Source organism: Macaca thibetana, chromosome 14 (genome assembly GCF_024542745.1).
Source record: "Macaca thibetana thibetana isolate TM-01 chromosome 14, ASM2454274v1, whole genome shotgun sequence".
NCBI lineage: Eukaryota > Metazoa > Chordata > Mammalia > Primates > Cercopithecidae > Macaca > Macaca thibetana.
Genome location: NC_065591.1, coordinates 111,860,162 through 111,888,062, shown reverse-complemented (window position 1 = coordinate 111,888,062; position 27,901 = coordinate 111,860,162). Strand labels below are relative to the sequence as shown.

The 27,901-nt window shown below is 55.2% G+C and overlaps 1 protein-coding gene across 2 annotated transcripts; it reads left to right on the top strand.

Moving 5' to 3' along the window:
* Positions 1-350: 350 nt before the first annotated feature.
* TRIM29 (tripartite motif containing 29) lies at positions 351-27,706 on the top strand. 2 transcript variants are annotated; one of them, XR_007719443.1, is made up of 10 exons: positions 351-1,311; positions 9,989-10,084; positions 10,897-11,130; positions 12,748-12,946; positions 15,602-15,703; positions 17,906-17,998; positions 20,205-20,303; positions 23,569-23,645; positions 26,505-26,896; positions 27,536-27,706. XR_007719443.1 is itself a non-coding variant. In XM_050759383.1 (9 exons), the coding sequence occupies exons 1-9, from the start codon at positions 508-510 to the stop codon at positions 26,565-26,567; spliced, it is 1,767 nt and encodes a 588-aa protein (XP_050615340.1). In that variant the 5' UTR covers positions 351-507; the 3' UTR covers positions 26,568-27,706. The 2 variants fall into 2 exon arrangements, 1 of the variants encoding a protein (XP_050615340.1); XM_050759383.1 differs by having other exon boundaries at positions 26,505-27,706.
* The last annotated feature ends 195 nt before the right edge of the window (positions 27,707-27,901 follow it).

The window sequence follows — 27,901 nt, the reverse complement described above, 5'->3', positions numbered from 1 at the left end:
TTGACTTGTGTGACCCAGTTAACAGCCATGTGTCCCTTAGGCCTCTGCAGACACCTCACCTTCTGCCCCAGGGGCCTCTGGGTGCAGTGAAGCCTGCCCACCTGTGAAGACAGAGACTCCCGGCTCCCTGGATGAGAAGCAAGTGCGTCAGAGGGAAGCAGCCCAACTGGTTGCTGAGTTGTAGAAAATAATTAAGCTGGGGGAGAAAAAAACACTTCTTTTAAAAATCAGGTTAGGGATGAATGTGTAGGGCGTGGTTCCTGTGTAATTATCTGCTCTGCTGGCTGCGGGGCTGCCTGCTTCTCCCGGCCCGCTGTGTCAGGCTTGTGCCTGTTGCTCCTCCCCTCCTCCCACTCCTCCTCCTCCGCCTACTCCCCCTCCTCCTCCTCACAGGTGTGTCTCTAGGCCCTGTGGCTGCCTGCCCCACTCCCTGCCGAGACGCCAGCCAGAAAGGCCACCTATCCTGAACCCCAGCAAGCCTGAAACAGATCAGCCAAGCATCCTGAGATGGAAGCTGCAGATGCCTCCAGGAGCAACGGGTCGAGCCCAGAAGCCAGGGATGCCCGGAGCCCGTCGGGCCCCAATGGCAGCCTGGAGAATGGCACCAAGGCTGACGGCAAGGATGCCAAGACCACCAACGGGCACGGCGGGGAGGCAGCTGAGGGCAAGAGCCTGGGCAGTGCCCTGAAGCCAGGGGAAGGGAGGAGCGCCCTGTTCGCGGGCAATGAGTGGCGGCGACCCATCATCCAGTTTGTCGAGTCCGGGGAGGACAAGAACTCCAACTACTTCAGCATGGACTCTATGGAAGGCAAGAGGTCGCCGTACGCAGGGCTCCAGCTGGGGGCTGCCAAGAAGCCACCCGTTACCTTTGCCGAAAAGGGCGAGCTGCGCAAGTCCATTTTCTCAGAGTCCCGGAAGCCCGCGGTGTCCATCATGGAGCCCGGGGAGACCCGGCGGAACAGCTACCCCCGGGCCGACACGGGCCTTTTTTCACGGTCCAAGTCCGGCTCCGAGGAGGTGCTGTGCGACTCCTGCATCGGCAACAAGCAGAAGGCGGTCAAGTCCTGCCTGGTGTGCCAGGCCTCCTTCTGCGAGCTGCACCTCAAGCCCCACCTGGAGGGCGCCGCCTTCCGAGACCACCAGCTGCTCGAGCCCATCCGGGACTTTGAGGCCCGCAAGTGTCCCGTGCATGGCAAGACGATGGAGCTCTTTTGCCAGACTGACCAGACCTGCATCTGCTACCTTTGCATGTTCCAAGAGCACAAGAATCATAGCACCGTGACGGTGGAGGAGGCCAAGGCCGAGAAGGAGGTAAATGCTGGGGCCCCTCCTGCTCCTCCAGGCCTGTCCTCTCTCACCCCACCCCTCCGACCTTCATCTTCTCCACTGGAGCTTCCTCGGGTTTGGGGCTTACGTTTCTGCTGTCCTTGGCTCTTTTAGAAAACATTTCTTTCCCCTCATACCCCGTGTCCCCCCAATCCCACCTGGGGATCAGAGGTGGCTCCCCAATCCCCTAATGTCTCAGGAGACCGGACATTTTCTAGATGAGCAGATGGAGACTCAGAAAAGACTGGGGGCCTGACCAAAGTCATAGGATAAATTCAAGTCAGGTCAGAGAGTATGACCCAATAGCACAGAACTCACTCCTGGGCGCTGTGCCTGGCTGGGGTGCTTCTTTCTTCTCCTCCTTCTCCTTCTCCTTCTCCTCCTCCTCCTCATCCTCCCCCTCCCCCTCCCCTTCTCCCTTCTCCCTTCCTTCTTTCTTCCTTCTTCTTTCTTCTTTCTTTTTTTTTGATTTGAAGAAGAGATAATTCCTCTAATCTGAGTGGGTCTGGCCCCTGGGGAATGGGTTGTGGGTGAGGAAAGATACTAGAAGAGAGAAGTTTGGGGTCCACTGAAATGTCCTTTCTTTTGTCTTTGTAGTTTTTATTTGTGGTACAGTGGCTGCTTGTTCTAGCTGATCCCCAGCTGGTCTCTTGACTTCCTCCACAGCCTCCTTTATCCTTCTCTCAGCTGGGCCCTGTGTTTTGCATGTGTAGTTGTGTGTAGACACACCTATTCCTGCAGGCGGACACTGTTGGGGAAGTTTGGAGTTTGTGTGTGGATGGCGTGTACATGTACAGCTAGTCCCTGACTTAGGATGGTTTGATTTATGATGGTGTGAAAGTGCTATGCTTTCAGTACAGTATTCCATAAAATTCAACACTTTATTACAAAATAGGCTTTGTAGTAGAAGATTTTGCCAAACTCTTGGCTAATGTAAGTGTTCTGAACAAGTTTAAGGCAAGCTAGGTTAAGCTATGATGCTTGGTAGGCTAGGTGTATTAAAAGCATTTTTGACCTATCACATTTTCAACTTACAATGGATTTATTGGTAAATAACCTCATCACAAGTTGAGGAGCATCTGTATATGTGTTTATTTTATGTGCACGTGGGTGTTTTTGTGCCTTTGTGAATGTTTGCATGTATTTGTATATGTGATACGTAAGAGTGTTTGCATGAGTTCTATGTGCCTGTGCCTGTACTTCTATGGGGAGGAGCAGAGGCAAGTGCAGGCCTGTGGATGTAGCATACCTGGGGAAGGTGATTTGAGCAAAGGGCCCAGCTGTGGCCACTGCCCTTTGCCCCACAGATGTGGGGTTCACTCTTCCCTAGGTACACACCTACAGGTGGCCTTCCTGGGGCAAACCTTCCTGACCTCCAAAGCAGTGAACTCCACTTTCCTGAAGAGCTTCTGCACGTCTCAGATCTGGACAGCACAGGATTCCTCCTTGCCCAGGCTTCCTGACCAGGAGGAGCTGGTTGATTACTCTCTCCTTTCATCTCTCACTCACACCCCTGGACAGAAGGGGCTGAGGTAGGGAGGGGAATGTACTCACAGATCCCTTCCAGAAGCCTTGTTTGGCCCAGGAAGATGTTTCCAGCTTCCCCCATCTTCCGACCCCAGTGTGGCCTCAGGCTTCATACTGAGAGATATAGATGGGACAGGGGCCATGAAAGTCATTCTAGGGAGCTTACTTGGGAGGTTAAACAGAATAAGAGGCAATCATCCTCATCACAGCAACTGAGAAATTGCAGAGCCCCAGACAAGGTTTTAGGAAATGTGACTGAGTTCCAGTGCCAGTTTTTGCCTCTAACTAACTGTAAGACTGTGAATAAGTCCTTTCCATTCTCAGTCTCAGTTTCCCAAGGGGTGAGGCTAGATTGTTGGTTTTCAAATTACCCCACAGAGCCATAGCATTCTTAGAAATGTCTTTGAGGCCTCAGGATGAGGAGGGGGCAAAGAGGTGTCAAGAAGACGGAGGGTTCAGGTTCCCACCTCGACTACAAGCAAAATATTGATCATCTTCTATGTAGGATTTGGCCTCAAATTTGGACTGAACCAAGGATATCTCTGCTTAAGCCTGGGTACCCCTGGAAGAGGTGGTTCTGGTGGGCAGGAAGGTCTTGGGCAGCCCCGTCTGGATGTGCCAGGAGCTCAGAGTTCAGAGTTCAGGTTCCTGTATGGGGGCCGCTGAGGGACTCACAGTTCTTTTCTGAGGGAGGGCTCATGATGTAGGTCGGGAGGCAGGGCTCATACACACAGACAGGACTGGGGAGCACCCGCCCAGTTACGCAGAGTGGCTATCAGTCAACATCAAGTTGCAGTGGACAGAATGCCAGGCCAACAGAGTATTCCCTCACCTTGCAAATAGGGACACAGGCATAGAGGAAGGAAGGGGCCTGTCCAAGGTCCTTGTTTGAGGAGGAAGCCCCCTAAGCCCTCTTCCAGTGTTTGAGAATGCCTCAGGGAAGGGGCCCCAAGGGGATGGGATTGGGATATGTGTGCTTTAGGAGAAAATGCCTGGTCCCCTAAAGTAACCGTCATGGTGGGAGCTTCAGGTAGCCTGTGCGTTTGTGTGCACATGCATGTGCACCTGCAGCATAGGGCTAGGCAGGGAGAAGTGGAGACAGGCAGCCAGGAGACTGAGCTGGGCATCCCAGCTGTCTTGGCCTGGCTCTGCTGGAATGTCAGAGGTGGGGGACATTGGCACAGAACAGGTTTAGTGGGTAGATGGGCCAAAGTGAATGAGCATGCCAGTCCTGGCATCCTTTTGAGGCATCTCCTGCAGACCCAAACATCAGCCCACACATAGCTGTTTGCAAGCAGCCCTTGTTCAGAACCTGTTCTGCAGGCCAGTGGTGAAGGCCCAAGTGACATAGCCTCAGACCTGCCTTGGTTGGTTGTGTCAGGCTAAGATGACACCCAGGGCTGTGGGTGCCTGTCTCCTGGGCCTCAGCTCTGAGCAGAGTCTCTGTTAGAAAAAGATCACTTGGTGCGACAATATGACAGCACCTTCCTCTAGTGTTCCCTGGGTCAGCATGTTTCCGATTCCACCCTGAATGTCACAATAGGTCCCATACATGTCCTCCTGTCTTCCCCTCTGCCACTGGACACTTCCCAGGCTAGGTTAGGTGGGTGGGATTGAAATGTACACATACATCCCTGTCTGTGTCTCATGGTCTTCCTTCTGCCTATCTCAAGCTTCAGCAGGCCAGGATGTTAAGCCCTCCTGGGTGGCTGGCTGGCTGCTCTTGGGTGGCCTTGCCCTGACATGGGTCTGGCCTGCTCTGGGGTGGCAGCACGACGAGGCATGTGTAGAGGTCACTCAGCCAGGAGCATTGCTTTGGAGAGGCTCAGCCTCATGCCTCCTCCACTCTCTCAACCCCACCATTTGGTTCAGTTCAGTTCTCTCACCATATCGTGGCTTTGTTTCTCATCTCGTTGCCCAATTCTTCCACAAAAGCTGAGCCACTGGTTGCTGGGCATGGGAAGCCACGGGTCCTTGCGTTTCTGAGCAGCATTGGTCTGCCCAGGAAGGCTCTTTGGGATTCGGGAAGGGGAGCTGGGCTAAAGGCCAGGGTGCCCTGAAGGGGCTGGGCCCACTTTCCCTGGAGACTTTGGTGACTTTTGGGGAGAGTGCTTGCTCTGGGACAGGGTGGGTGAGAAAGGAGGCAGGGTGACCTCTTTGGGTGTTAAGGGGGAAACAACGAAATAAAAGAGGCTTGGAGACAGGAAGCAGGGGAGCAAAGTGACAGGCAGGCAGGAGACAATCCAGTGTCTATGGCACACACCTGAGTGCCAGTGCCTGGCCCAGCATGTCCTACCTGTAGATGAAGAAACAAGCTCAAAGTCGTCAAGAGACTTACACAAGTTACAGCACTCAAGATTGGCAGAGCTGGGATTCCTCTCTGCTCTTTTAAGCCTTTTTGTTCCTGTAGGATCGGAAGGGTCTTCTTGAGATCACCGAGTCCAGTGGCCAGCAATCCCCAGACCACAATCAGCTGGTGCATTGTTGAAACAAAAATTCCTAGTCCTTACCCAAGGAGGTATTTTAAAGGTCTCCCTAGAGAATTCTAATATGTAGCTGGGTTAGGAATCGGAGATCTAGTCCAATTTCACCACAAGGAAACCAAGGCTCAGGGAGGGGAGGTTCCCACTATGCCCGTGTCCCCATCTGCAAGGTGAAGGAGACCGAGGGGGCTGCTAACACTCCATGGGCCTGGCATTCTGTCCTCTTCCCCACTGTTGGCCTGGAGATGGCCAGGGTGATACCTTCCTTGCCCCGTCTCACCCCTCCCCTGACCTGAGGCTGTGAGGAAGCAAAAGGAACAGTAAATCCCAGTTAAGCAGACTAACTGATCCCAGGCTGTTTGACGTCCGGGTGGAAATGGGGAAATCTATCCAGCATTTCAGATTCTTATCCAGATAATTACCATTTGTCTGGGAGTACAAATCTGGCAATTAACTGGCTCATTTGGCAAATGTCACAGCCGACAGGCCTTGTAGTGAATTCGGGCCAGGGGAAGATCATGGCCAGTCCTCTCCTCCCTGGAGGCAGTGCAGGTACACCTATCCAGGTGGGTGCTCAGGTGTGTCTCCACCTGAAGACCACATCCAGGTTGAGGCGCTGCTAGCTGCTGCACCACCCATCTGCTCTCAGGAAAGCCTCTGCTCACCCAAGGCTGAAGGATTTCAAGGCTGGGTGGCCCATGCAGTGCCCGATCCTGGCATCAGAGAGCAAGAGGCAACCAGACAGGTGTGGGAGAAGGGAACAAAGGAGTCATTTAGGGACAGGTCTGGGCAGGGAGGAATGAAGCGGAGAGTAGGAAGTCAGGAGGGAGGCGTGGGCAGGGCGAGACTGTGGGGATCAGAGGCCCTGTCAGCCATCAGGGCCTTTAACCACTTTCTGAAGGAAGAGGGAGAGAGGGAGAGAGAAAGCTGGGGCCTCAGGACAATGGGGAGGGTGTGGGGAGGGAATTGGGAGGGAAGCGGGGGCAAGAGGAAAGACATGGAACTGCCAAAGTGGGCCATCTGCGAGGTGAAGGGAGCATGGTGGGGCTTAGGTCAGTAGGAGTGAAGGGGAAGGACAATGCCACAGAAGGCACACAGGACAGCCCGGTGCCACCACCTCTAGATGCGCCTCTTAAGGCACAGAATAGGATCTGAGCCCTATTGTTGCAGCTTGGCCTTACTGCTTTCCACCTGTGAGAACTCAGGCAAGCTGTGTAATCTTTCTAGGCCTCAGTTTTCACACCTGTGAAATGGGGTGGGGAGGGGAGGGATGATGCCACTTACCTCCACAGGAGGCTTTTGCTGGTTAAAGGAGAAAAGTCCTGGCACATAGTAGATGCTCAGTAATCAACACTCCCTTCCCTCTACTAGTGTTGAAGGACAGCCCAGCATCTTTTAAACCTTCCCATGTTATATTACTTCCTATACAGGAAAAATTGCCAAGAGCTGAACAGACACGAGGTGCATCCCTAGGTCTCACCCCAAATGCTCCTCCCCTGACAGGGTAGGACTCATCCCAGAGGTGATAAAGGAGCATTCTAGCAGCACAGAGTTCCCAGTCCAAGGGAACTCCAAGAACCCGCTGTGTCCTGCCAGTCTGGTCTTGGAAGACATGCTGTGGGAACAAGGCCCCTTCCCAGCCTGTGTCCAACTTCTTCAGTGCCCCAGAGAAATAGAAGGCCAAGTCTCTCCTCCACCCTGACCGACTCTTCCACCCACAGCTGCAGACAGTCTCCCCTTCTGACCCTGCCCTCACAGGTTTCCACGTCATCCGCCAACACCTCTGGCTCTGCTCTCCACCCCTCGGTGCTCAGCTAGCCCTGTTGCCCTCTTCCCTGGCTCCCTTACACAGGATGGACTCCGGGGGGACTGGCATCACCCTGCCCTTGGCCTAGACACTTCTTTGTTCTAATCCCCATTGAATTCTGCATCCCTGAACTCTATCTCCTTCGTCTGTCTTGGCCAGTGAATCCATGCTCACCTGGGGAGACCTTTCCTCCTCTGCAGCCCCAACCATGCAGCCCTCACCTTCTCTGGTCAGACCTTCTTCCACTTGCAGGTGGTTAGTCCACCCTCATCCCCTTTTTTCCTCCTTCATTTCTGCCAGTGTGCTCTGATCTTCCATTATCCATGATCTATGCTTCCGTCTTGCATTCAGCCCAGTGTCTTGACCTCGCCAGCCTCTATGCACTGCCTGCTGTTCACTGTGTGTCTGGACAGTGTACACGTTCCATCTGGATCCCAATCCAACAGCATACACTGTCCTCACCTCTGAACACTACCAACACCTCACCTGATCACACCTGCCGCGCTCCTCACTTGCCAATGCCGGGCCCACCTGCCCACCACGCTGCACACACTGCTGCGAGCATGGTGTGAGTGAATGCACCTGGCCTGGCCCCTGGTCCATGGAAGGTGCCCACACAACAGTGACGATGGGGACCATTGCTCAGACGGTGCTCACGCTGTGCCAGATGCTTTCTGGGAGCTTCACTCCCAATCCCAGGGCATTCCACAGCTTCCCTGGGAGGCAGGTCCTCTTCCTGCCCACCATGGACCAGACAAGGCTACTGAGGCACAGAGAAGCTAGGCAACTTTCAGAGGCACTTGCTGTCCTGTGCTCCCGGTGAGCTCCCTCTGAGCCCACCATTGCTCATTTCATGGAAGGGCTGCCTATCCCCTATTTGAGACAGGACTTTTACGAGCGCTGGGCCCTGGCCTGTGGTGGGAGGGATTGTGCTTTTGTTCTCTGTTTTCCTTTCCATCAGACCTTGTTCTGGGGGTGGAAGGTAGGGTGAGGAACCCAGGTGCCAACTCCTCCATCGCTGAGCTGGGTCAGGAGGTTGGGGGCCTCCAGCTGCTCCCCGACCTCGGGCTTCACTCAGGAGTTCTCCAGGGTGAGAAAGATGCCTGGGATAGAACCCCAGTCTTGGTTCTCTTGGACTCTTCCTCACAGCTCAGATCTGCTTGCCAGGTCCAGCCTCCTCGGAGGCCTTTGGGGCCATGGGATCTGCCAGCCTGTGTTTCCTGGACTCTTGGGCTCTGCATCCTCAGAGAGTGTGACGGTCTAGTTTCTGCCCTTACGGTGGGCCTCCTTTCTGTTTTCACTCTCTCACCATCTTATTTAGTGACTGCTGGCTTCTCTCCAGCCTTTTTTCCAGAGATAGGGCCAGTTCTCCATCCTCATCTCCTTAGGTCCTCTTTTCCATCTCTGGTAATGGTATTTTCCATGCTGTGGCATTTCCAGCCCATTGCTGGTGGGGCAAATGCTACTGAGAACAACTCTGAATCTCCCTGCCTGGAGAGCCCAGGATTGTGGGGGTGGGGGCGGGGAGGACAGGGATTCAAGGACTGTCTGGAAAGCTCTGCGGCTCTTGCCTGATGCCTTCCCCACCCTCTGGGCACCTTTTCCAAGAAGGCCAGGGAAACTCTGTCTGCCATCGGATCCACTTCCCTGGGTGCCTGCAGCAGGTCCGCTGTTAGCCCTCCCTTGGCCTGGTGGGGCGTTCAGAAGTTGTGCCGTGTAGTGATGCACGTGTCCAGGTGCTCATGACTCCTGGCTGCTGGAACTCACATTCCTAGAGGTTTGTGGCTTCCTCACCTTGACTATTCTTTTGGGCTCATCAAGGAGATGACCAGAGAAAGGGGTGGGACTCTGCATTCAAAACCCAGTGGTAGTGGGGAAATCTGGAGCAATCCAAGGCTCCCTTGGATGCTTCGTTCTGTCAGGTGGAGATCATTCACCTATTGTCCATGCTGGAAGGGGCTTTGAGAGTCCTACAGGGCAGCCCAGCAGAACAGAGGCTTGGCTGGATGGGACTGGCCTTAGCTTCATGCCTCTCCTTTTGTCTCTATTGTGGCCACTTTTCAGAGAAGGGCACTTCCCCAAATGGAAGGTGAATATGGGAGTGAAAGCTCATGTCCTAGCACACTACTGATACAACCTCTTCCCAAACCACCCCAGACCCCAACAGTCTGTGTCCTCTTCCTGAGCAGGAGTCCCTACAACCCCTTCTTCCACTCTACACTGCCTTCCTCTCTAGCCTTCTCCTTCCCCAGAGCCCCTGAGTAAAAGTCCCTGTCTTGCCAAAACTGCAGAATGCCTTCCCTTTCCCATAAACAGGTTTTATAGCTGTGCATGCCCAGACGGAGTCCACGCCAGAGGCAACCCTGGCTGCTGCTTGCAACACAGCCCTACGTCATGCCATAGAAATGCTGCACACTGTTACTGCCATGAGACACTCCCTGGGCTGGGCTGGGCTGAGCTGGGCTGGGTCCCCTTCCTTTCTCTTCCCAGTGTCTGCAGGTCCACTGAAAGGGGCAAGCACCCTGTAAATGAGTTCCCTCCTGCTCATGCTGGGTGGAGGAGACAAGCAGAGGTTTAGCCCTTAAAAAGACAAGGCTAGAATGTCCAGCCCTAGTGGCCTGAGAGTATAGCAAGATGGTATTTAACTTACTGCTAGATCCTTGGCGACTGGCATGGTGCCTGGCATATCCGAGGTCCTGATGAATGTTTGCTGAATGAAGAGCTGAGTAGATGAGTGATGAGCCCTGGCTGCGAGTGTGCCCCCTGGGTGGACCCTCTCCCTTGTTCTCTGGTTCTCTTCCATCTCCTCCCCCTGACTTCTCCAATCCTGGCTCTCTCTCTGCAGACAGAGCTGTCACTGCAAAAGGAGCAGCTGCAGCTCAAGATCATTGAGATTGAGGATGAAGCTGAGAAGTGGCAGAAGGAGAAGGACCGCATCAAGGTGAGCGCCCCCAAGCTCACCTTGCTGCTCCCTTACCCCACCAGGCCTGCCTGGAAAGAGGCAGGCCTTGGCTCCCATTTGAGTCTCAGGCACACATAGACATCCCACATGTGTTTCTTCTGGCTTCTCCCACGTCCTCTGACATTCTCACTGACTGCCCTTCTCAGTCTGAGCCAGGCACTCAGGTGGGATCCTGTCTGTGACCTAATACCCATTTCATATTATCCCAGCAAGTAAAGACCCCAGTGTGTCTTCTGATGTTCTCCAATGTCTGTTCTGCCCACCAGACTCCCCAGCCACCAAATGCACACCATTTCTTCTCTACTTATGCCATTGTGGCTAAATATGTGTCTGCCGTGGTTTGGGTAATTGCAAACTACAATCTGAAATCACTGCCTGCTTGACGCTGACTACATACACAGCTGGCATACACATTAATTTTCTGAATACACATTTCTACATATACATTCATTTTCTGAAGGATGTTTGGTTCTGGTTAGAGTTTCAGGGAGCATATTGTGACCCATGGGAGAACTTTGGGGCCCACAGGGAATGATGGCTCATATCAACCCACCAAGAGGAAGGAGCCACGGTAGGAATGTGGGCTGTGAACAAACCTGGCTATCTCTATCAGTAGGTGGTATCCCTCAGTGATGCCTTTGAATGAGATTCTTGGCTAAACAGACTTGCCAGGTTAGGGCAGTGGGAATGCCCTGACCCTGTGCTGGAAACCTAAAGACATACCCAACTAGGGAGATTTCTTTCCCTAACTAAAGCCCTGCCTAATCCCTTCCCTGACTTTGGACCTCTAGAGCTTCACCACCAATGAGAAGGCCATCCTGGAGCAGAACTTCCGGGACCTGGTGCGGGACCTGGAGAAGCAAAAGGAGGAAGTGAGGGCTGCGCTGGAGCAGCGGGAGCAGGATGCTGTGGACCAAGTGAAGGTGATCGTGGATGCTCTGGATGAGAGGGCCAAGGTGCTGAATGAAGACAAGCAGACCCGGGAGCAGCTGCACAGCATCAGCGACTCTGTGTTGTTTCTTCAGGTAACAAGCCACTCCTCTGTCACTCAAGCCCTCAATTTCCCCGTGCACTTTTCGAGACCCCCCTCCATCATCCATCCATCCACCTATCCACTTATCTACCTATTCATCTATCCATTCATTCACCATCCAGTCATCCAACCATCCATCCATTCATCCATCTATCCAAGTGCCATTCTCTCTGTTTAATTTTTTAATCCAATCCATTTCTCTACCTACTCTCAAGATGGCACACAAATATCACCTTTTATGAACTTCAGTTGATATGTGCTAGCAGTGCCGTAGGCTCGGTAGGAAAGAGTTCTGAGATCAGTGAATCGGGTAGAGGGGCAGTGGCGTAGGAGTGCTGCCTATTTGTTATCTTGGATCTAGTCCATTTGTCTATTCATCCATTCATCCTTCTATCTGCTAGAGTGTTTTGGATACTACTGCCTGCCCAGTACTCTATTAGGTGCTGTGGCGAATAGAGAAGTACAAGACATGGTTTCTGCCCCCAAGCAACTGCAATCCAGCTGGGAAGATAAGACATGTACAATTAGAGAACAATATAGAAAAGTGTGTAATTAAATGATAAAGCATATGGCTCAGGAGATAAGTGCTTGTAGAAGCTCAGAGAAGGGCAGGCGGGCTAGAGGAAGCTAAGACAGCTTTGTGGAGGAGGTGGAGTTTCAACTGGGTCTTGGAGGCCGGTTAGGATTTGAGAGGGAGGACAGAGTCTTCGGTGAGGAGGAAGGGAAATGAGAAGTGCAAAGGCAGCACTGAGCATGGCATGTAAAGGTAGAAATACCACTGTGGGCCGGGCGTGGTGGCTCACATCTGTAATCCCAGCACTTTGGGAGGGCAAGGCGGGCGGATCACCTGAGATCAGGAGTTCGAGACCAGCCTGGCCAACATGATGAAACCCCATCTCTACTACAAAAAACAAAAACAAAAACAAATTAGCCAGGCATGGTGGACTCACCTGTAATCCCAGCTACTCAGGAGGCTGAGGCAGGAGAATTGCCTGAACTCGAAAGACGGAGGTTGCAGTGAGCCAAGATCGTGCCACTGCAGTCCAGCCTAGGCGAGAGAGTGAGGCTTCGGAAAGAAAGAAAGAAAGAGAGAGAGAAAGAAAGAAAGAGAAAGAAGGAAGGAAGGAAGGAGGAAAAAGAAGGAAGGAAGGAAGGAAGGAGAAGGGAGGGAGGGAGGGAGGAAGGAAGGAAGGAAGGAAGGAAGGAAGGAAGGAAGGAAGGAAGGAAAGAAAGAAACAAAGAAAGAAAGAAATACCACCGTGGCTGACCCTGAATACCATAGTCATTCCTTGCATTTCTTTAGTGCATTCACTCCCAGTCTTCACAGCTTGTGTCCCTCTCACAAACCCTATGAGGTAAACAGATGCACCCGCTTTAGCGGTAGGAGTCGTGGAGTCACACATCTGAATGCCAGTACCATCAGGGCTGTTAGCATCCAGTGAGTTTTAGCTGAACCTTTTCACCTTACAGAAGAAACAAACGTCCAGTGAGGAAGAGTGGGGCTTGCAGCACTGAGATCCCCAGCTGCACTGTGAGAGCCCCTGGCAGAGAAGAGTCCTCATAGCTCATGAAGACCCAGGCAGTTAATGTTTTTTTCCTTTCTTGGTAGGAATTTGGTGCATTGATGAGCAATTACTCTCTCCCCCCACCCCTGCCCACCTATCATGTCCTGCTGGAGGGGGAGGGCCTGGGACAGTCGCTAGGCAACTTCAAGGACGACCTGCTCAATGTATGCATGCGCCACGTTGAGAAGATGTGCAAGGCGGACCTGAGCCGTAACTTCATTGAGAGGAACCACATGGAGAACGGTAGGTCCCCTCTCGTGGCTGGGCCCCAAGGCCATGGACCTTTCTGTCCCAAATCAATTCCTGCTGCCTGACATGGGCTGGCGTCCGGTGAGCTTATTCTCATTGTTCCTACCCACCCATCCACCCTTCCTCAGGCTGTTTGGACTAGGATACAGGGATTCTAACCCTTCCCCTCCTTTGAACTTGCTGCCAAAGTTATGCAGCTATAACAAGAGGCCTCCAGAGCAGGGACATCCTGGGCACTGGCTGCACAAATGCCTCCTCTCTGTGGGTTGTCCATCAAACTCAGAGACTGGTTTTGTTCAGATCTACATCTAATTGCCGGGCCCCGCCCGGCAGCTGTGTGGATCCTGCCCCTGGTACGGGCCATACTCCAAACTGGTGGCTTTGCAGACTCTAGCAGACGTGACCTAGAACTGCAGCCATGCCTGGAGGGAGGACTTGCCTGTCATCATGGCCATGCTGAGCAGTGCTGAGCCCAGAGGCTGGACTTGGCCTGGTGGGCTGGGCTGGGGATGGTGGGACAGTGTCTCTGTGACTCACCAGCTCCCCTGAAGTCAGCTCTTCTTCTGAGTCATGCTGTCCCCTCAGAGGTCAACTGAATCATCTCACAGAAAACCTCTGAACCTGAGAAACAACATTGTTAAGTCCTTTTCCACCCAGTCCCTTTAGGGCCTGAAGCCTGGGCACTTTCCCCAAGGCCCCACCCGATGTCCCAGGTGTTGCACGGGGCCTTGAGAGTACAGCCTTATTAATGAATGCTAGACGTGAATACCCCAAAGGAAAGGACCCCTGATTGCTCTCCAGACACAGCATATGATTCTTTGGGGGAGGAGAAGGACATGAGGGGGATAGGAGTGTGCGGAAGGGTTGGGGTTCAGGAGGCCATTTGTGCACCTTGGTGATGGCAGTATCACAGTGTCCCTGTGAAATGTGGGGGACATTCAGTCACACCCAAGGACAGATAAGCCATTTCAGCAAGAAGCCATATGATTATATGGCTTCAAACGGCACTCAGATCCCGAAATCCTCCTTCTAATGACAATAGTGATGATGCTAATGGTGATGGTGACAGCTGACAATGATTGAGTGCTCGCTCGATGCTGGGCATTTCGCTGAGCTCCTCATGCACATTACCTTATTTTCCCTGCGGGGTGTACTGCATTTTACAGGTGAGAAGGCTGAGCCTCAGAGACGCATCCTTTCATAGGGCGCACAGCTTGGTAGGGGGTACGGCGGGGTTGAACACTCTGCTATTCAGTCTCCCATGCCCTCTCATCTGAGAAGCTGCAGCTGCCGGTGGCTGCAACAGTGGGGTTGAGGAGTGTGATAATCATCAGCCCTGGGGTACAAACCTGGCAGGGGAGCCCCTCTGGTGAGGTCTGGCCAGGCCTGGGGGGATGGCCTAGACTGGGGTGGAATGAGCCTTGCAGAAACTGTTCAGCCTCCTGGCCGCTCAGTGTCCCATTTCTAGGTCACAGTGCTGGCCACGGCCTCTGTACAGGTGTGGCCCCGCGTCCTGTATGAGATGTGTGGCGAGGTGGCAAGCAGGAGCAGGGATAGGCACTGCTGATTCAGTGGCCCACACCTGTGCCTGGGGCCGTGGGGGCGGCTCCTCTGCCCCTATGTTGTTTTTTTGTGTGGCTGCTGTGTGGATGCTGGGAGAGTGTCTGCTCTAGGAGGTGGTGGCCGGTGAGTCAGACAGTGGAGTGACCATCCACTCCTCCCTGATGCCAGCCTGCCCACCAGACCAGGAACTCGTCCACACCTCAAAGGCCCCTGTGCTAGGAGACACCAGGCCACTTCATCCTGGGTTGTGTGGGGCACAGGGCTGGGCTAACACCTAGAAGGGCGTTTGTTTATTCTTTGAGTATCTACTGTGCACCAGAGCACAGACAGGTGCAGGTGATGAAGATGAAGAACGAGGCTCTCAGCCACATTCCTCCTCTTGCTCAGGAGAGAGAGAGAGGGAAGGACAGGGAAAGTAGAACACGGGGAAGTTGCAAGAGAAAGGAATGGACTGGGTGTGGCTGAGGGAAATCAAGCGTCGAGCAGCAGATCTGTTTGAGTTGGGGGTTAGGGAGTCTGCAGGTGAGTGGCCCCCGCCATAGCAGCTCACTCCACTGCCTGAATACCTGGGCCATGGAGGCCAACACTGAGACCTCGTCCCCTCACCTTAGGCTGCCAGCAGTGGCTGGGACTGAACCCGGAAGTAGAGGGCCAGGGCTCAATCCCCAACTCTGCCCTTATTGCCATGTGACGTTGGGCAAGCTGCTTCTCTTACTTCCTGAGTCTCAATTTCCTTATCTGTCTCGGGGGATGTAACCACAGTTGATGTATGGATCAAATAAGAAATGGGCATTGAAGCACCTTGTAAAGGTGAAGTGCTCAGAAGTGCTGTGCACACGATCTTATTCACAAGGGCTCCGTCCGAGAGGGTGGGTGGCTCTTTGCAGACACCCTCTCCACCAAGAACTCAGGAACCGAGCAAATGCCGGTCAGGGCGTCATATTCTCGGAGGCTGCGGAAACTTGGCTCTCCCTGGGACGTAGGGGGTGGGCTATGAGGTGACTCATCTGAGCCCCCAAAGTCCCCAGTGGGCTGCCTCCTCCTTCCTACCTGGTTCCTCTGCTGACCCAACCCTCTCCTTCCTAGGTGGTGACCATCGCTACGTGAACAACTACACGAACAGCTTCGGGGGTGAGTGGAGTGCACCGGACACCATGAAGAGATACTCCATGTACCTGACACCCAAAGGTAAGAGGGAGCCCTCTCACCTTAGACCCAGCATCTCTCCTGCTGCCCAGGGGACCCGCAAAGTCCATGCAGTGACTCTTAGCCAGGTTCCTTCTGGGTGGGGGTGATGGTATGTCCAGTTTGCGTGGGAAAGTCCTGGCATCTGCACGTTGTCCTGATGTGATTATGAACAGCGTCTGCGTTAGCTCTCAGAAGCGTCCTGGTTCGAACGAGAAGTTACGTGGTGCCACCTCCTCAGAGGCAATCCTCCTCGGCCACACAGGCAGCCCCTCTGCCCTCCTTGCCCTCTCACTTCTAGCCCACACCTCTGCTTCTCTTTCTTTCCGGAGGTCTCCTGGGCTCCCTTCTGCCAGGCTGGTGCTGTGTTTTGCTTTGGCTCAGGTTTTGTAGGGGCTGAGCCCTCTGAGATGGCTGCCGACCCCAGGACCATTCTGCTCCCCTAGGCGGGGAGAGCAGTGCCTCTTCTTCTGAGTTTCCCGGCTCTGCACCCTGGCTCCCTTGGCCCTCCCTCCCAGGCCCTGGACAGTCCCAGCCTGCAAGGTGCTGGCCTAGCATAGACCAGTGCCTGCCTGTCCTTGTCCTGTGGCGGCCTCTCATTCTTGGGCGCCAGCAACAAACCACAGAAATATCCGTTACATAAGGGCGGGTGCGCCGACCCTCGGACCATGAGAGCGTGTGCCTGTGCGGGTGGGAGAGTGGGACTGGGGGAGGAGGGAGGCATGGGGAAGGCACAGGGGCTGGGGAGGGGGAAGCCTCCAGGAGCTAATCAGTAATTCACACATGTCTTACACACACACATACACACACACACACACACAGTGGGAGAGGCTTGGGGGATTTGGAGAGATGAGCTCAACAGAAAAGCACCTGTGCCGCCCCACCCAGTTTGAAAACAACCCCTGGGCTTCTTGGTTGTTGGGCTCTCCCTCCTCTGACATTCCTGGTGTGGGCCAGGCCCCAGCCAGCCAGCCTGCTTCCTCCCTGCCCAGGGTGCTGTGCCTTTAGGCAAGTTCTGGGAGAGGATAAGCTGTTCTAACCAGTCAGCCCCAGCTCCCCTCTCCTTAGAAACCCCACCAGGCCTCGCCCCAGCCCTGTCCCTCCTGTCTCTCCCTACCATCCATGGACCAGGCCCTGGGGTGTCATCGAGTGCCCTGATGGGCTCCTGTGGGTCTCTCCTGCTCTGTAGGAGACTGAGGGCCTGGTGTGAGCCTCCTGCAGGTGTGGGAGGGGGTGGAGGGAACAACAGCACCCACTATGATGCTACCCTGACAGCTTACGGCCTGGGGGATCTTGGGCAGGCCTCAGTACCCATATCTGAAGAGAGGGGAGGTTGTGCTCACATGCTGGGAGACTTCCCAGCTCTGTTGCTGTGAGTCAGTCTATGATGTCTGTGATGGAAGAAGCAGGTTCCCCCAGCATCCATGCCCAAGCACTGTGGGTAGCCTATGCTGAGGATGGGAGGGACAGGAAATCTGCCCTCTGGGAGCTCCCAGGCTCAGGGTGGAGGTGTGGGGAGGACACCAAGGAGTCACCAAGGAGATGAAAGAAACAAGGCTCCTAAAGGGACTGCGTCCTGAGTCTGGGAGCTCTGAGGTCAGTGGGATTGACAGTGACTGTGACTCCTTCCCAGGAGGGGTGAGTTTCCGGGAACCTGTGCTCAGTAGAGGGGCATGACTGCGATGGGCAGAGGGCATCAGGGACCACAGGCATAAAAGCTTACAGGAAGGACTGGCAGGGCCAGAACTGGGGGTGTGGTGTTATGAGAGGGTCAGGTGGGGAGGGACAGAGGTAATAGAGGACCAGAACACACATGGGGAGCTCATTGTTTTCAGCTGGGTATCAGTGGGGTTATCAGTCCACACTGCTTCCTCACAAGGCTGTTGTGAGAGCCCAGGTGTGCGGAAAGGAAGGCACTTGTGAAGTGAGGCTCTGATCTCCCACCGCTTCTGCCCCTGTGGTTGCCATGGCCTCTCCAGGTTTATGCTGATGCTCTCCTCATGGTTACTAACAGAGCCCTTCTACTCTTCAAAAGCATGCCAATTTTGGTGATAAATTAGTTGATTGCCTTATGTCAGACCCGAAGGACCTCTCTCAGTGGTGGAATCCAGGTCCTGTGATGGGCACTTGGGCAACTTTTTGGGGACAAGGTGTCCTGCATGAGACCGTTTTCTGCAATGACAGCCCCCTTCATCTGCTTCACAGGTGGGGCCCGGACATCATACCAGCCCTCATCTCCCGGCCGCTTCACCAAGGAGAACACCCAGAAGAATTTCAACAATCTCTATGGCACCAAAGGTAGGTGGTGGCTCAGCTTGAGGGTGCACAGAGTTCATGGGGACTGTGCAGGCAGGAGGGGTATAGAGGTGGGGCCAGGGGGCACGGGGTTCAGACCCCAGTGTGAGATGAATGTGGGAAGCTGGGATGGGTAGGGGGCCCAGACACGGGTGGAGAGGGGTCCTACCTACCGAGCTTAAAGTGTGTGTGTGTGTGTGTGTGTGTACATGCATGGGGCACACAGTTAGGCTGGAGGAAAAATAGCCAGGAATCTCGGCATCCGTGGAGATCCTTGAGTCCGTGTGCTCTTCTGATTCCTGAGGAAGGATTTGGGGAAAACTGGGGCTGAGCAGCCACCTTGGGCTTAAGTGTGGGGAAGCCCCCCAGCCAGTATGAGGGCACGAGGGCCCACAGAGAATCTACTGATTTGCATACTTCTGCAGTGAAAAGTCGTACAGTGGTTAGTTGTTAGCTTGGCTGTGACTGGAAAGGAAGGCATGGCAGGAAATGGGACTGGCCCTGGAGCTCCAGGAGGTGAGGCGAGTGAGCAGCACCTTAAGACCTAGATGAGATGAAATGGGGGTGGGGACGTGGCTTCCCTAGGGGGAGCTGCTAAGTTCAGGGTCTCCTTCTGCCCAGTGCTCCGAGGGGACCATTTGCTCCGGGGCAGGGCCATCCACTCAATGAAACCTGGTTCTGGGAGCCCTTGGTTCTGTCCTGGGGGCTCCTGGTCACGTGCCAGCCATGCACGGGGAAGGAGGGGACTGGGTCAGCCCCCGCCCCAGACATAGCACTGGAGGACTCTTCTGTGAGGACAAGAGCCATGGAGACTGGAGGGTCAGGGGCACCACAGCAATGCCTGGGCCTCTACATCCAGGATTGGATTCACAGCCGTGACCAGTGGCACCCCCTCCTCCACATATGCAGTAGACCATGGGCACCTTGAGGACAGAGCTGTGTCTGTCCTGTTTGCTGCTACAGGCCCAGGCTCAAAAGTAGGAGGGGGTCAGGAAGCAGTTGTTGAGAGAGAGACTAAAGGCATGAGTGAACAGAAGGGCAAGGTGTCTGGCCTCGCAGAGCCCTGGCTAGACGTGCTCACTGAGGCCTTGCTACAGAAGCTGCCTGGGATCCCTGTGGGAGGGCTTTGCACAGGGGCAGGTGGCCAGCCCCAGCCATCTCTGACCCCTGAGCCCGAAAGTCAGCCCCCAGCCCTCCCCACAAGCAGCCAAGGGGTGAGCTTGACTAAGGAGGTCACTGATGTTTCAAGCCTGGCAGATGGGGGTGCTGGAGAAGTGTGCATCACCCACGGGGGCTCTGAGCCCCCCACTCCAGTGCCCTCTGAGTGCCCTAGCAGCTCCTCCCACCCCCTTCCCATTGCCTTCTCCTTTGGACTATGGGACATGCCTGCACATAGGCGTGTGCTAGCCTATTCAACTTGGCAACTATCAACTGTCTCATCCCCAAGTTTTAGGATGTGTTTGTATTTATTTGTTCATTGGTTCATGCATTCTGTCCATCAACCATACAATGAACACCTTCCAGGAACCAGGCTCTGTGCCAGGCACCAGGTGTGATGTAGGGGCCAGACAGGCACATTCCTAGTTCATGTGAGCTCACTGCGGGAGACAGACAATTGAACATATAGTTGCCACCCAGAGGGTAGGGGGTGCAGGATGATGTGGGGATGGGGCTGAGGCACATGCAGACATTGGGGAGGTGCCATGTAAGCTGACACTTGAAGACCCCACCCTTGAATCGCCGAGGGTGGGGAGCAGGAGAAGTGTCCTAGGCAGAGGACAGGGTCTGGGTACATAGCCTGGGGCAGGAGAGAAGCTGGAGTGTCTCAGACACTGAGACTTAGCCTGGTTTGAATGTCCAGTGGTGGAGGGAGGATAGAGGCGAAGCCAAGAAGTGGGAGATGGTGGGTGTGTGGCGGGGATTGGGGAGAGCAACTCACGACAGAGCCATGGGCTGCGCTTGGGACGTTGCGCCTTATTCTGAGGACAGTGGCCTTTAGGTAGGGCAGGGACCGGACTACGCTTTATATTTTAGAAAGGTAGCTATGGTGGCAGAAGGATGGGGGTGAGGTATCACTGGGATCACAAGTGGCATCCTGGGTTAAGTTGTGGCCGGCGGCTGGAGAGTCACAGACCTGGCTGTGTCCTGGTCCTGCCTCCTCTCCCCCTCCCAGCTGTGGGGGCCTGACAGCCCTTCTTTGCCCTGCCAGGTAACTACACCTCCCGGGTCTGGGAGTACTCCTCCAGCATTCAGAGCTCTGACAATGACCTGCCCGTCGTCCAAGGCAGCTCCTCCTTCTCCCTGAAAGGTGAGCTTGCCCACCCTGGCCCCTGCTTTCCTCCACAGCTGCCCCACACCTCCCAAACCCTGCTTGGGTCTCTTCCCTGAGCTGCTAGTTCCTCCCTCACCTCGCTGTCCAGTGACCACAGCCTCTCACTGGACAGAGATCTGGCCCAGGACAGACCCTGCTTGTTTCTTGAGGACCTCAGCTTCCAGGTCATGGCCTGTGTCTTCCCAGGCCTCCCTGCAGGCTGATGGCTGACACTGAGAGTGCCTTCACTGTGCTGTGAACCAGAGCTCCTTTCTGGTCTGTCTGGGCTGAGGCGGAGGGAGTCAGGGCGGCCCCGCCTTAGACTAGCATCTTTGTAACCAAGCTCAGAGAGCGCACCTGCTCTGGGCCTCTCGGGCTTGCCGTCCTAACCCTGGGTGGCGGCCACACTGACAAATTCCTGCCTCTCTCTAGGCCCTAGTCTCTGGCTAGTGAAATGGGAGAGGCCACAGAGCCGGGGAGAAAAAACGTGAATTTGGGTTTGGGAGTCCGGCAGCACCTGGTTTGGAATCTGACTGCTGCTTATAAGCTGTGCAACTCAGGCAAACTGCTGAGCTCATAGATACAGGGGCCAGATGAGAGCCCGGGAGCTGCCGCCATGGTCTTTGCTGAAAATGAGGACAGGAGTGGGGGCTGGGCTACATCAGCGTTTCCCAGGGCTTGTTTCACCACTCTCTAGTCTCTACCTACACGCTGCGACAACAGCTCTCAGTGGTCAGGACGGGGGGACACACCATATCCCCTGCACCCAACCTCTCTGATCCTCAGGGTGCTGCTTCTCCTACTGCGGAGTTTATTTAACTCGCAGCGTTAGCTGGCTCTAGGGTCCTGTGGCCATGGAGCACCTGCCAGCATCCTGCAGAGCCAATCCTGCAGGCACCCCTTTGGGAAAGGCAGGACCAGACGACCCTAAGGCCCCCCAAGACTGATCCTCTTTTCTGGCACTCTGTCCCCCGCCTGCCTGCGGTGCTCTGCAGCACTCTGACAAGGGAGAGTGGTCGATGCCTCCTGTCCCCTGGGGCTGGGGGCATCCCGAGGGGGCAGGCTTGAACCAGACCCCAGCTATGGGCCCCTGGCCCTCATGTATCTCCTGAAAGATCCCAGGGACAGCTCTAATGGCTGTGGTGGGAGTAACCCTGTCTCTCTTCTGGTACCCCGAACATCTGGCCTGCAAGTCAAGATCAGCAAATTGGGTGGGCTCAGGAGAGGGAAAGGGGCTCTGCAGGGCAGACAGATCCCTGAGCAGTGGCCTCTGAGGCCTCGTCACTCAGTTGTCCCTTCTGGCCCAGAGTCCTACACTATACCCAGGGCAGGGATTCTTGGAGCTGCCGGCAAGATGAAGGAGACAGGACTATGGGTGGAGGGTCCCAGCCTGCAGAAGCCCCGGGCATGTCCTAGCCCTGATCCGGGCCTGGGGAGCTCCAGGACTTGCCTTGGCCTGTTTGGCTTCTAGCAGGTGCCTTTCTGCTCTCTGCTCAAGCCTGGACCACAGAGCACCTGGCAGGGGAGGTGGCCGCCCTCAGGTGTGATTCAGAGCAGCCTCCAGCATGAGGGGTGGGTCCTTTTGGCCCCTCGTGGGACCAGCACTGTGCCACTAATGCCTCTCTCTCTCCCAGCAGGCACTGGGAAAACCCCCTATCAGTTCACCACCTTGGGACAGGCCACTGCAGAGTTTTCCAAACCACTGGGTCGCAGTGGGCTGTCTAAAACTAATCCCGGTACCTGCCCATTTTTCCATTCCTCCCCTTTTCTCTCCCACAGCGGGCCAGGTGGGACACGGGGGGCTCTCTGCCACTTCTAGGGTGTGCCGGTCCCTTCTCCCCAGAGCTCCCTGGAGAGGGATGCATGCCCCACCTGCCACCCCAGCACACTCTATCTGGACTTCTGCCTGCTGCACAAGGCGGGTGACTTGGGCCACCCTGACCCCACCCCTGTTTCCATTCTCCCCTCTCTCATGGCTGGCGTGGGATTTTCTTTCCGGGAACTGAGAGATGAGGCCTGAATTACCCCTCTTAATCTCCACTCAGGATCCCTGGAATGCCCCCCTTCCAAGGCTGCCCCCACCCCCAGATGCAGGAAGAGATCCAGGTCCTTTGCTCCATCTCCTCCCCCTCCTCCTTGCTCAGTGCCAACCTGGGAAGGGCCAGCCCTCAGGCAGCCTGGCAGTGCTCATCATGAGCCTGACCTGCTCATCCTCGCTTAGAGCAGGGCAGGACAGGGGCTTCCCCAAGACAGACCGCAGCCTCTCACTGGACAGAGATCTGGCCCAGGACAGACTCTGCTTATTTCTTGAGGGCCTCAGCATCCAGGTCATGGCCTGTGTCTTCCCAGGCCTCCCTGCAGGCTGATGGCTGACACTGAGAGTGCCTTCACTGTGCTGTGAACCAGAGCTCCTTTCTGGTCTGTCTGGGCTGAGGCGGAGGTTGTCAGGGCGGCCCCGCCTTAGACTAGCATCTTTGCAACCAAGCTCAGAGAGCGCACCTGCTCTGGGCCTCTCGGACTTGCTGTCCTAACCCTGGGTGGCGGCCACACTGACAAATTCCTGGCCCTCTCTAGGCCCTAGTCTCTGGCTAGTGAAACAGGGGAGAGGCCACAGAGCCGGGGAGAAAAAACACGAATTTGGGTTTGGGAGTCCGGCAGCACCTGGTTTGGAATCCTGACTGCTGCTTATAAGCTGTGCAACTCAGGCAAACTGCTGAGCTCCATAGCTCATAGATACAGGGGCCAGGCTCAGTGAGGAGACGTCTACAAAGTCCCTTCCACAGTGCTTGGCACAAGTGGGGCTCCGTGAATGGGAAGCATCGTCCAAACAGCGCAGGGGAGTCCAAGTGAGCGCCTCCTGCCAGGAAACTCTGGCAGGTCATGCTTATGCGTGGTGCTCCTGGTTTCTGGGAAGGGGAGGGCCTGTGGTGTAAACCTCCGGGGAAGGTGAGTGGAAATCCCTGCAGAGCAGTGTGATGCTGCACTGGATGTGGGTGCAACACTCCCCTGCTGCCTGGTCCAGCCCACCTGGCCAGCTCCTCCTCCTCCTGTTTGCTTTGCTGCCTCCTCCCTTTGGCCAGCCTCCCCAGGAATTTCGGTTGCGGCGCCCTGGCTGCTGCACGCCTCTTCAGGCGGCTGCATTTGGTAATGGGCTGGATGATGCTTGGTGGTCACTTTGGAGAAGGCAGCTGTGCTGCTCTGGCCCCGGGGGCCCCTGACCACCAGCGGTGCTCCCTTTGACTTGAGTCTGTTGTCTTCCCAGGCTATCCTTCCCTCATGCGGAGCCAAAGCCCCAAGGCCCAGCCCCAGACTTGGAAATCTGGCAAGCAGACTATGCTGGTAAGGAAAGCACTGCCAGGAGGGCCTGGGCACATCCAGAGACCGGCTCCCTGGGGGCAACAGGTTCCAGGGTCTGTGGGAGGATGATGACTTCTCTGGGCCATGGGGTAGAGAAGGAGGCAGCAGTGGCCTGAATACCTGCACACAGCAGAGGGTAGTAGAGAGCCAGGGCTAATGGGCAGGGGACTGGCTAAACACACACTGTCTGGACCTCAGTTTTCTGATCTATAAAGTGGGCAGCCTTGGGGTTTTTATTTGGCGAATGCTTGTTGGATGCCTATGCTAGTGGAATGACAGCTTGGGTTCTGCCAGCTCTGGGATTGTAAAACAGCCCAGCAGGAGGACAGGCCTCCTCCTAGAGATGGGTCCCACCTCCCCGGGGCAGTTCTCCAGTGCTGATAGCATAGAGGCCATTGGGGTGATAGTGTGGGGGTGGGAGAGGCTGGAAAGTTGGGAATAGACATATTTAGGTTCAATATCTAATGACCCTAGGCCAGGGATATCAGAAGAGCAGCAAGACAGGGAAGCATGGCTTTGGGGTCCAGGCCACCTGCTGACTGTGGGGTCCTGGATAAGTTAGATACCCTCTCTGAGACACTTTCTTGCTTTTTATGATGTGGGGACTGAGATGACCTCCAGTGCCCGTTAGATCTGACATAGCTGACCCTGACTGAGAGCTCTGTGATCAGGGACTGTAGTTCACATGCAGAGCCCCCGTGTGCCTGAATGCCTTGCTCCTGAAGGTCCATTCTAGGCCCTGCTACAGGAGTCAGCCAGCTGCTGTGGCAAGTGGGTGGCATCAGGAGCTCTGCTGGAACCAGGGCCACAGCCCTTGGCTCTTGCTGTCCTTGCAATTGGAGGTCAGAGCAGGAGAGGTGATTTGCCCTGGAACACAAAGAATGGCTGGGGATAGTTTAATTGGAGAGAATCTTTAATTGCTGGCAATGGGAGCTAAGTGATCGTGTGTGTAATTTGGAGCTGGGCCCAGGGGCATTGCAACAGCAGGACTGCAGAAAGCAGATATGGGGAGATAAAAGAAGGTTTCCGTTCTAGACTCAGTCCTTCCCCTCCCTACTACATACTTTTCCACCCTCTCAGAGCCTGGGACCCTGAAGAGAAGGCTCATCAGCACTTTGAGGCCCCTGGCAGGGCAGGGTTCTGGTGCCCAGCAAGCAGCCAGCGCTGGGAGAGTGGAGGGCAGGTGCTGGGGTGCAGAGAGGCTGAGCTGGGAATCAGTTTCCCTGGGGGCTGGCCCCAGCTGTCTCATTGACTTGCTGTGTGACCTTGCGTGAGGAAGAATGATTCCTTTGTGCCTCAGTTTTCCCATCTGTAATTAGGATGATTTCCTAGCTCTTCCAACTATCATATGTGCTGTGACCTCAAGCCAGGGAGGGGAAGGGAGGGTGAGGGGAGCAGTCTGCTCTGATGCCCACCTACCACTCTGGGCTTTTAACCAGACAATGCCGTTCATCGACCTGCAACCCATATTATTGACCCAGTCTTCCTCAAAGAAAGGCTTCAGCCATTTCCAAATCTATTCACTTTGCCCTGTGAATTGCTTGGGGTCCCAGCTGGCCCCTGGGGGTCAGGAGACCTGGTCCAGGCCCTGCTCTGCCAGTAATTAGCTGTTCTTTCCCCTCCCTGGGTTGCAGTTTCTTCCTTTGTTTAATAGGTGGTTTAAGCAAGGTCTGAGCATCCCTCAGGCCCACAAGTCCTGCTGTGAACCAGACATTGGCAAGGAGCTGACCAGGAGGTGTCAGTTCCCTGGCAGACAGGGCCAAGGGCAGTGCACCCTTGGGGTGTGTGTATGAGGGGCAAATGATGTCTCCTGTATTGGGATCCACAGGGCATGGGGGTGGGCTTAGCCTCTCACCCAGCTCAGGGACAAATCCTCTTCCTGAGACCCTCCAGGGACTGATGGTGCTTGCCTGGGTGAGCAGCAGCTAAGCCGTGCTCTTCCACTCCATCCTGGAGGGCTGCCTCCTCAGGGCCCTGATGAAGTGATCTGGGTGGGGTGGGGCACGCTGATTTCATGAAATTACTGGGAGATACAATGCATGGAGAAGGCTGGGAGAGCTGTCACTGGGCTCTCTCTCCAGAGATGCTCCCTGAATACCAATGGCTGGGGGAGGAGGAGCAGGACGAGAGAGGCAAAGGGCTGTGGGGAGCCTGGGACCGTGTTGGGCTGGGGCAGTTGTTTACCCTCTCTGCACCCCCTCTGTAAGGGAGATTTATGCAGAGAGAGCCAAAGAAAATCCTGGAAGCCCTCGCCATAAGAGAAGTGATGCCGAGAACTGGGGGCTGAGGGTGTGGGTTTTGGAGGCAGCCTGCTGGGGCTTGGATTCCGGCTCCTTGCTTACCAGCTGAGTGACCTTGGGCAAGTTGCCTAGCTTCTCTGTGTCTTGGTTTGCTCAACTATAAAATGAATATGATAATAGTTATCTATGTAATTGGGTGGTTGTAAAAATTAAATGAGTGCATCCGCATATAGCCCTCGGCACAGTGCTGTGAAGTTCCGTGGAGTAGAAAGTGTTATATAAATAGCAGCTGTGGTAGCGCTGGAGGAACCTCTGAGCTGTGGAGAGAAATTTCGACCAGTGTGATGGGGGGCTGAGGTTCAAGCTCACCCACTAACTATGGGAATGGACTCCAGTTAGGATTCAAACCTGTAAATCCTGACATTAGGGGCCAGCCCCTGGTCACAGGGTAGGTAGATCTTGCAGATCAGGCCAAAAGGCTCCTAGAATTGTCGGGGCTTGGATCACTGCTACCTCCTGGGGCAGGTTAGGCTAGGGTGGGTCTAGCTAGCGGGCTCATCTGTCATCTGGCCTCCCTGACCACTCTTTGTTTTCCCCACAGTCTCACTACCGGCCATTCTACGTCAACAAAGGCAACGGGATTGGGTCCAACGAAGCCCCATGAGCTCCTGGCGGAAGGAATGAGGCGCCACACCCCTGCTCTTCCTTCTGACCCTGCTGCTCTTGCCTTCTAAGCTACTGTGCTTGTCTGGGTGGAAGGGAGCCTGGTCCTGCACCTGCCCTCTGCAGCCCTCTACCAGCCTCTCGGGGAGGTTCTGGCCTCTCCAACTTCCCCACTGGCCACACTCCATTCAGACTCCTTTCCTGCCTCATGACCTCAGATGGTCAACATCGTTCCTGTGCTCAGAGGCCAAAGCATCACAGGGGTGAGATAGGTGGGGCCTGCCCTAACCCACCACCCTCCTCCTCTCGGGCTGGATCTGGGGGCTAGCAGTGAGTACCCGCACGGTATCAGCCTGCCTCTCCTGCCCACGCCCTGCTGTCTCCAGGCCTATAGACCTTTCTCTCCAAGGCCCCATCCCCCAGTGTTGCCAGCAGGTACCTGGACAGCACAGCCACGCATCTCCCTTTCACATGGCCCACCTCCTGCTTCCCAGAGGACTGGCCCTACGTGCTCTCTCTAGTCCTACCTATCAGTGTCCAGCGTGGCAGAGCCTGCAGCCCTTGGCCACTGCAGACGGGAACCTCTCAGTGTCTTGACATCGCCCTACGCAGGCAGTGGGTCTCCACCACAGCCACTTTGAGTCTGTGGTCCCTGGAGGGTGGCTTCTCCTGACTGGCAGGATGACCTTAGCCAAGATATTCCTCTCTTCCCTCTTCTGGGATAAATAATTCCCTTAACACGATATGATCCACCCATGAAAATAGCTACTGGCCCAGCTACCATTTCCCAGCTGCTGTACCATTTGCCTGTAGAATTTCATTCAGTTTATAATTTGGCATTCTCTCTGGTGATGGAGAGTGTGGCTGGGCTGGCTGCAAAGGATGCCTCACACACTGCCCCCACCCGTAGCCACTGCCCCATCGGAGGCTGCCTCCTCCTTCTGATTACCACCCATGTTGCATGTCAAGGTGCCCAGGGACTGGAGACGAGACAAAACCAGGAGCAGCACAGTGGGGACCTCTCCATCTCAACAGCCCCAGGCCTGTGGGGACTCTGGAAGGATGGGTCAGCTTGCGGGGGTCGGGGAGGGAGACATCCAGCTTGGGCTTTCCCCTTTGGAATAAACCATTGATCTGTCACTTCTCTTGTATTGAATGACCATTTCCCTGAGGGTCCCCAGGGGAACAGGCTGCATTCTTCTGAATGTACTTTTTCCCTCTGATGAGGGCACAGTCGTCTTCCTGCTCTCCTCTTGCAGATGTGGCTCCTTTGAATCTCTCTTAACCTCCCTCACCCTGTCTGGGACACAGGGGTGCAGTGCAGGAGCCTGGGCC

Excerpts from the sequence above, each read along its gene's own strand:
- TRIM29 (XM_050759383.1), top strand. The coding sequence starts at position 508 with ATGGAAGCTGCAGATGCCTCCAGGAGCAACGGGTCGAGCCCAGAAGCC. Across the intron at positions 15,704-17,905 it reads CATGTACCTGACACCCAAAG|GTGGGGCCCGGACATCATAC; the intron begins GTAAGAGGGAGC and ends TCTGCTTCACAG. Across the intron at positions 20,304-23,568 it reads CTCCTCCTTCTCCCTGAAAG|GCTATCCTTCCCTCATGCGG; the intron begins GTGAGCTTGCCC and ends TTGTCTTCCCAG.